This window comes from Pygocentrus nattereri, chromosome 22, assembly GCF_015220715.1.
Source record: "Pygocentrus nattereri isolate fPygNat1 chromosome 22, fPygNat1.pri, whole genome shotgun sequence".
NCBI lineage: Eukaryota > Metazoa > Chordata > Actinopteri > Characiformes > Serrasalmidae > Pygocentrus > Pygocentrus nattereri.
In genome coordinates, this window is record NC_051232.1 from 4,208,334 (window position 1) to 4,217,101 (window position 8,768).

The 8,768-nt window shown below is 41.8% G+C and overlaps 1 protein-coding gene across 1 annotated transcript; it reads right to left on the reverse strand.

Annotated features, from left to right (window-relative positions):
* Positions 1-504: 504 nt before the first annotated feature.
* LOC119262105 lies at positions 505-8,531 on the reverse strand. Its single transcript, XM_037533116.1, has 6 exons — positions 8,495-8,531; positions 7,810-8,172; positions 6,308-6,460; positions 3,845-3,912; positions 3,592-3,699; positions 505-558 (listed from the first exon to the last, which is right to left on the reverse strand). Exons 1-6 carry the CDS (start codon positions 8,529-8,531, stop codon positions 505-507), a joined length of 783 nt encoding a protein of 260 aa, XP_037389013.1.
* Positions 8,532-8,768: the final 237 nt, after the last annotated feature.

The window sequence follows — 8,768 nt, forward strand, 5'->3', positions numbered from 1 at the left end:
CTCATGACTGTGTGGGTGGGTTTGAATCTTCACACATATCTGTGTTTATCACCACCACAAACTTCATTTCCGTTTCTAACTGTGAACAGGAGCATGTTTGTGAGTGAGTCAGTGAGTGAGTGAATAAGTGACCGCTGGCCAGCAGCCCTGACCTGCTCATCATTATCAGAATCACCGTTTCAGTTATAAGTTCAGAAAGAAACTGATGACCAATAAGCAACGATTGAGTCTGTTTCCATTTAAACCCATTCAGATTTGAGGGGACTGGATCTTGAAAAAGTTGTTGTAAACAGTCAAAGAGGCCGTTGAGGGGTCAGATTGGAGTGTAGTGAAATGAGCCGGAGGGTCATTTAGTGTTTTGTGCTCTGTGAGCTTCTGTTTGTCTCTGTGGTGACCGTTACTAACCACAGACTGCAGAAGGCAAAGTGCGACACGAGCTGCAGCTTCACCCTCCAGTTTCATTTTCTTTATTGTCTCACTGAACTGATCTTACACTTCTAATGTTTACATCAGATCCTGGATCAGTTTCTCTACTTTACCCAGGCCTGAAACTCCCGTCTACACAGCACAGAGCAGATGTGAGGTCAGTCAGTAAAGACAGTCAGGGGTCTAATGTGCTCAGAGCTGCAGGGCCTCATTGTGGGTTTCCTGTTTTAGAGGGTCTGATGTTGCTGCTCTCACTCTCTCAGGGTTGGAGGGGGCAGGTGGGGGCTGCGCTGTTCATGTTTTTGATGTAGGTATGTGAGCAGGAATGTGGGTTTGTGTGTGTAAAGCTGAACATTAATGCGTTGAAGGAGGGAGCAAGTCTGACTGCATTGCTCTCACTGTGGGTCATAATGTGCCTCTTTGTCTTTCTGGGTAAATAAATGGGTAACAGTCTGAGTGAGGGAGCCTAAATATTGGGTTTAGGTGACGAAAGGTGATTTGAGGATTAGTGAGTAGCTTTATTACACTGAGTAGCTTTATTAGGGGCAATGCAATATTCATAGTCATCACAGGCAGGCAGGTACAATACAGGACGATCAGACAAATCCACCAACAGAGCAAGAGGGTAAAGTACACAAGACTGAGGCTCAGACATGCAAAAAGAACTGCAGGACTTTGCAAAGGCCACACTGATGGGGTGGAGTGAGCCACTGCTGGATTGTAGGGTGCATTTACAGTCTCCACAGAAGGGAAATGGTCATTTTACAAGAGGATGGGTGTTTTTTGTCTCTTTGACTGGTGGATGGCATCAAGTCACATCCCCTTCACATCAAGCCCTGAGTGAAAGAAAGAGAGACTACTGACTGCTTCAGTGAAGTGAGATGAGTTCGACATCCTGGTGATGTAAAGCTTGTACACTCAAGCTTGTGACTTGCACGCATCTCATTGGGAATTATAGCAGCAGATCCAGGGAGTTTAACCTACTTTACACCAGAGACTTTATAGGTTTATAGAGAAGAGCAGGTCAGTGAGTGCTGGCTCTCTGCGTTCACTGTCCATGGTGCTGAAGATCCTGCTGAATTCTCTTAAACTCACACAGGACTGGTTACTTTGACAGTATTTATCCCAATAAATGGACATGAGTCACTGTTTGCTCCAAGCTTTTATTCATAACTTCTACAAGAATATCTCTGTTATGTATCTCCGTATGTAATTATTGCATTTTCAGCTTTTGGGTGTAAAACATCTTTTGTTTATACAGCATAGTGAACACAACACCTATTTAAAAGGAAAACTCTGGTGGGTAACACTTTATAATAGGTTTCCATCATCAAGCATTAACTGACTATTAACAGCTGTGAGCAAATCATTAGTTAATCAGAATTTGAAAAAGAACAAATGTTTATAAATGACACTTCATACGGTTGTTGGGGTGTGTCTTCATTTTTATCAGTGTACATAGTGTTTTCCTCTACATTAATAAAACACCCTTTCTCTTATAAAGGAGTGTGTAACATGGGGAATCATCCCAGGACAGGTTTGAACTCAAGCTTCCAGGGATGGAGAACCAGAGCTAACTAGCAAGCTCCTCAAGGGCTGGGAGTGGACCCAAGTGCAGAGCAACCCAAGATTTGAAGGGGGAAAAAAAGGAATGCACAATGAACTTGGGCAGCAGCTGAACACAGTCTAAACCTCAATAATTATGATTTAGAGTTTATAGAAATGGAAAGTTAGATGCATCCGGAAATTCTTTTGTTTTAAATACTTACATTGGCACAAAGTCTTCTTCAGTAAGAAAAGCGTGTCAAGGCCTAGACATAACTTGGGGGGGGGGGGTGGGGGGGGAGGACTGAGAAGAAATGCCCAAATGACCAGCTTTAGTCTACAGAGACATGCACAAGGCGGCTCAACCCAAGACTCCGCACTGATCAGTGTGAGAGCTCCAGGTAAATAGGTGGGTTGCAGGCGATGCTGGTTGCCCTGATTGAGAGGGGGAAGGTCTCTGCCTCCCTCTGATGGCTGCAGCAGGTCTCACAGATGGCCCAGCCCCACAATGGGCTGATACAGATTTGTAGAACATCAGTTCATGAATACAAAACATTAGAGTGAAATACAGAGAATATATAAGGTTTAACGTTCTAATGGTGGCAAACTTTGTTTTATCCAGTATCTCTGATGAAAATATGTTATAGCTAAATAAACAGAATCCTCTTAACAGATATGTGAACAATATGTGCACTTTAATTGTAAACATTTTAACAGTGGCTAAAGTGAAGAGCAAATTGTTCATAATTAGTTCCTCTGTCTAAAATAAATGTGAGAATGCCTGTCATGTGACAGAAATGTGCTGCTGTCTTTTCTGAACTCATTTGATACATTTAGCTGATCTTGGGAATTTATCATATATTAAAAACCTTGAGACTGGGAAAGCAGAGATAATACATTAAGTTGTATCATAAACAGGTGGAGAAGTGAAGCGACGATGCCAAACTCTACCAGCACATTATTATATATGTAAGCCACTTTTTGAGCCTATTTTCATGTGACAGCAGGACTTTTGGTTCAGGAACATTTAAAGATGGTGAAAAGAGTATTATTATTATTATTATTATTATTATTATTATTATTATTGTGTGTTTTTTTGTGGGCTAGTTTGTGTAGCATGTGAAACTATTTCAAATTGTTGTATGTAGTTTCAGCTTTAGGTACTGCTAAAAGGTTCAGACCTCAGCAATACACACATTACACCTATCTGTAAACAGGGGTCTCATTATTTAGCCACTAGATATTTTGTCATGATATGTATGTAGTGGATAAGACATAAAGCTTATGTCACTATTAGAAAGTAATACATCTCATTAATTCACTGCAGTGATTTGTTTATCTAGCTCAGTATTTATTAGTAAACATGTATGCTGTTAATGCACAGATAAACACCGTGAACATCATTTGAAAATATAAATACACACAATAACAACCGCATGAAGTGTCATTCATACAATCTGTACATTTCAAAATCAAATGAACTAATGATCTGTACATAGACAGTAATTGTCAGTTAATGGTTTATTAAATGAAGTCATTAGTAATTGTGACCAATGATGGAATCAGTCCAGAGTTCCCAACTGATCCCAGACTGCAGTTTTACATTTGATCAACTCTGACCTCAGAATATGTACAGATATCCGAGCGCTGGTCTCTGTTTTTCTTTACACATTTCTGTCCTCTGCTCATGACGTCCAACGGAGCGTAAATAATCTCATCGCCTCCAACCTGCATCCAATTAAAACCATGCAGCTTTCAGAGAACTGTGATATGTTTGGTTGTATAATAAACAATCTTTTGCTTTATGTTTAAACATTTATATTATGATGATTGTAATATATGTGTAGAATGTGCTGTGTGGGTGCTGCAGTACCTCATCATACGTTGTTCTTTTCTGATCCTCTTTTTTCCTGTTCTCCAGTTCATGGTCATTTTTCTCACCTGTCAATAAAAGCAATCAAAAAACTAAATCATATTTAATTTGTATGTAACATAATTGAGCTAAAGTTGGCCATTATCAAAAACTGGGACTTTGCATGTGATTATACACGATTTTAATGACAATTGAAATTGAAAAGAAAACAAAAAGACTCTGACTTTGAAACCAGCTATGTGGGTAATTTACTCTCAATATGAAGAAAGCAGCAGTTGAATAGTAGCATTAGCTAGCTCGAAAACTTCATGTACCACCTTAATTTCTCACATTATTTTGTACCTTAATCACCCCCACTAAACCCATCAAGCAAACCATTACCCCACTAAACCTACCAACCAATCACCTCCATGATTATTGTTGGGTTAATATTTTCAACTAACCAATAATCATCATCAACCCAAAACCAAACATCATCTATGACTAAACCCACCAATCAATCATCATTCACAATAAACCAAACAACCAATCATCTCCTACAAAGTCCACCAATCAATCATTCCCACTAAACCAACTGACCAATCATTATCATCTTATAAACCCAAAACTAAACATCTACCACTAAACCCACCAACCGATCATCATCCCCCACTAAACCCACCAACCGATCATCATCCCCCACTAAACCCACCAACCGATCATCATCCCCCACTAAACCCACCAACCGATCATCATCCCCCACTAAACCCACCAACCGATCATCATCCCCCACTAAACCCACCAACCAATCATCATCCCCCACTAAACCCACCAACCAATCATCATCCCCCACTAAACCCACCAACCGATCATCATCCCCCACTAAATCCACCAACCGATCATCATCCCCCACTAAACCCACCAACCGATCATCATTCCCCACTAAACCCACCAACCGATCATCATCCCCCACTAAACCCACCAACCGATCATCATCCCCCACTAAACCCACCAACCGATCATCATCCCCCACTAAATCCACCAACCGATCATCATCCTCCACTAAACCCACCAACCGATCATCATCCCCCACTAAACCCACCAACCGATCATCATCCTCCACTAAATCCACCAACCGATCATCATCCTCCACTAAACCCACCAACCGATCATCATCCCCCACTAAACCCACCAACCGATCATCATCCTCCACTAAATCCACCAACCGATCATCATCCCCCACTAAACCCACCAACCGATCATCATCCCCCACTAAACCCACCAACCGATCATCATCCCCCACTAAACCCACCAACCGATCATCATCCTCCACTAAACCCACCAACCGATCATCATCCTCCACTAAACCCACCAACCGATCATCATCCCCCACTAAACCCACCAACCGATCATCATCCTCCACTAAATCCACCAACCGATTATCATCCCCCACTAAACCCACCAACCGATCATCATCCCCCACTAAACCCACCAACCGATCATCATCCCCCACTAAACCCACCAACCGATCATCATCCTCCACTAAACCCACCAACCGATCATCATCCCCCACTAAATCCACCAACCGATCATCATCCCCCACTAAATCCACCAACCGATCATCATCCTCCACTAAACCCACCAACCGATCATCATCCTCCACTAAACCCACCAACCGATCATCATCCCCCACTAAACCCACCAACCGATCATCATCCTCCACTAAATCCACCAACCGATCATCATCCCCCACTAAACCCACCAACCGATCATCATCCCCCACTAAACCCACCAACCGATCATCATCCTCCACTAAACCCACCAACCGATCATCATCCCCCACTAAACCCACCAACCGATCATCATCCTCCACTAAACCCACCAACCGATCATCATCCCCCACTAAACCCACCAACCGATCATCATCCCCCACTAAACCCACCAACCGATCATCATCCTCCACTAAATCCACCAACCGATCATCATCCTCCACTAAATCCACCAACCGATCATCATCCTCCACTAAATCCACCAACCGATCATCATCCTCCACTAAACCCACCAACCGATCATCATCCCCCACTAAATCCACCAACCGATCATCATCCTCCACTAAACCCACCAACCGATCATCATCCCCCACTAAACCCACCAACCGATCATCATCCTCCACTAATTCCACCAACCGATCATCATCCCCCACTAAACCCACCAACCGATCATCATCCTCCACTAAACCCACCAACTGATCATCATCCCCCACTAAACCCACCAAGCATATATCATCCCCTAATATTTTGCACATGCTTCTAGCTGACAAGATAAAATCAGAGAGTGGTTATCTCCTGAATACGTGCCTCTTTTGAATCAGGTCACGTTTGTACAAACCTTTCTTAGATTTTCCAGTTGTATGTTCTTTATTTTATATCCTGAAGAGCGAATGAACTGAAAAATAGTATTTCACAAAGGGTAGAGTGAGAGTACCTTTATTTGTGTGTCTGTAGATGCAGTACAGACAGGTGGAGGACAGGAGAACACACACAGGACACACACTGACCAGCAGCTTCCAGCAGACGCTACAGTCTGATACAGGAGGGGTGGAGGGGGTCTGGAGATCAGCACAAGGAGCAGTCGAGTCTGAAATAAGAGAGAAAGTTGAACTGCAGTTAATTCTGTCCTCTACACTACAGTCTGATACAGGACGGGTGAAGATCGTCATGTCTGTAATAAGAACTGTATTAATTCATTAACTTATTTTTTATGAGAAATATAACTGAGACTGTAAAACATGATGAGCTAAATTAACTTTAATTTGGGGAAACCGATTAATTAAATATTAAGTTCTAGAATTCATGTACACTTAAGTAAATTGAGTAAATCCTTCAAACTCCCTTAATTTTGTTCATTTTAAAATGATTGTGTGATTTATGTTTAAGCTGTACAAACTCAATAGAATTAAGCAATTGTAAATCAAATTCACCATTACTCATTTTGACATTCATATTGTATTATATTACAAAGATATGATCATGGACATTTATAACGGTATCTTGTCCACCTTAATGTCACTTCAGACCACCTCAGCAAACACGGTTTAGTCCAGAGAACAGAGACTCTGTGGTATTTAACCTCAGCAGAACCGCACTCAGCAGGGAGGAACTCAACCCATTCAGTTGCTTGTTAACACAAACAGCTAATCAGCCAATCACACGGCTGCAGCTCACTGCATTTAGGCATGTAGAGGTGGTCAAGGCAACTTGCTGAAGTGCAGACCGAGCATCAGAACGGGGAAGAAAGGGGATTTAAGTGTCTTTGAACGTGACGTGGTTGTTGGTGCCAGACGGGCTGGTCTGAGTATTTCAGAAACTACTGATCTACTGGGATTTTCACACACAACCATCTCTAGGGTTTACAGAGAACGGTCCGAAAAAGAGGAAATATCCAGTGAGCGGTCAGTTGTGTGGACGAAAATGTCTTGTTGATGTGAGAGGTCAGAGGAGAATGAGCTGACTGGTTCCAGATGATAGAAAGACAGCAGAAACTCAAATAACCAACCAAAATCTCTGAGGAACGTTTCCAACACCTTGTTGAAAGTCTGTCACGAAGAATTAAGGCAGTTCTGAAGACAAAAGGGGGTCCAAACTTTTACTAGCATGTACCTAATAAAGTGGCCGGTGAGTATAAAGTCAAGTTAAATAAAACCAGTGAATATAATGCATTTAAATAAAGTTCTCAACTCAAAATATGCCAAAAAAAAGTCACTTGGCAGAGTTACTATCTCAACATTAATTCGATTTTTTCAGATGAAGTTACTCAATTTTCAGTAGTATACAAGTTGTGTTAACTTAATTCTTTCGTGAAGGTGAGCGGTGAGTCTTACAGTGCATAACGACAAGAAGGCAGAATGTTTATGTAAACATGCTGAGGTCAGCAGAAAAATCTAATAATAATGAGCAAAACCTTTGTGTCAGAAGAAGTCGTCTTACCCAGGAGAGCGAGTCGAGTGGTTCTGTTTCCATAATGGTAAACATGTTGTAAATCTCCAGCTGCAGTGAGCTTTCTCTGTCGGCGAGCGCAGTAGTACAAACCCAGGTCTGATTCAGTGACGTTCTTCACCAGCAGATCATGAGTTCCATTGTAGTGATTCCACACAAAAGCATGATGGGAAAAAGCTCCCTGTTTCAAATCATCTGGAGTTATAATAAGAGGAGGCTGCTGCTCATTGGAGGAATTTGTTAACCACACTGTTATTCCAATCTTCCAAACACAGTCACTATAGAGGACCACGTTGTCTCCTGGTCTGACTCTCATCTCCACTTCTGTTCCAGAGGTCCTGGAGAACAAAACACCTAAAACGCAAAACACACTTTAGATTACACAAAGTAGATCTACCATACCTTCAGTAGTTTAGATGACAGTGTTTAGTGTAGCCCTTTTAGAGGAATCTGAAGAAAGATTAAACACAACATCAAATAAAGTTAACTTATTTGAGAAGAAGTTGGGTAGAAATATATAAGGTAACCGATGGACATACAGATGTGATACGCATTTAAAAAGAAGAACAGAGACGTGATTAGAAGCTAAACAACTGAATAAACTGTGGATGAAAAGAGGCTGAGTAATATTTCAGCGTCAGATGTTCTGAAGGTAAAAGTGTAGAAGTTCACTTACAGGCGAGAGTGAGGAGAACAGCTCTTGATCTCTCCATCTCAGAAACTGGTGCTGGGTGGGTGACGATAGTGAGGGTCTTTGAAGCCGGATGTCTGTGCTGAGGTCTGATTGGTCCACGTCAGTGGAACATTTCTATTTTTGATTACGTCTCACTGCATAGCTAATCAGACACCTCACCAATGAGAGACGAGGAAGCTAAGCAGATACTTTCTGATTGGTCAGATCTTAAGAGGATGGTCTTTTATTCTGACCCATGACCACATTTCTGTGGACT

What these genes read in the sequence shown, in the direction of transcription:
- LOC119262105 (XM_037533116.1), bottom strand. Translation starts at nt 8,531, where the DNA reads ATGGAGAGATCAAGAGCTGTTCTCCTCACTCTCGCCT. An exon ending in CTACAGACACACAAATAAAG is followed by an intron (nt 3,913 to 6,307) that starts GTACTCTCACTC and finishes TTTTATTGACAG; the next exon opens with GTGAGAAAAATGACCATGAA. An exon ending in AAAGAACAACGTATGATGAG is followed by an intron (nt 3,700 to 3,844) that starts GTACTGCAGCAC and finishes AATTGGATGCAG; the next exon opens with GTTGGAGGCGATGAGATTAT.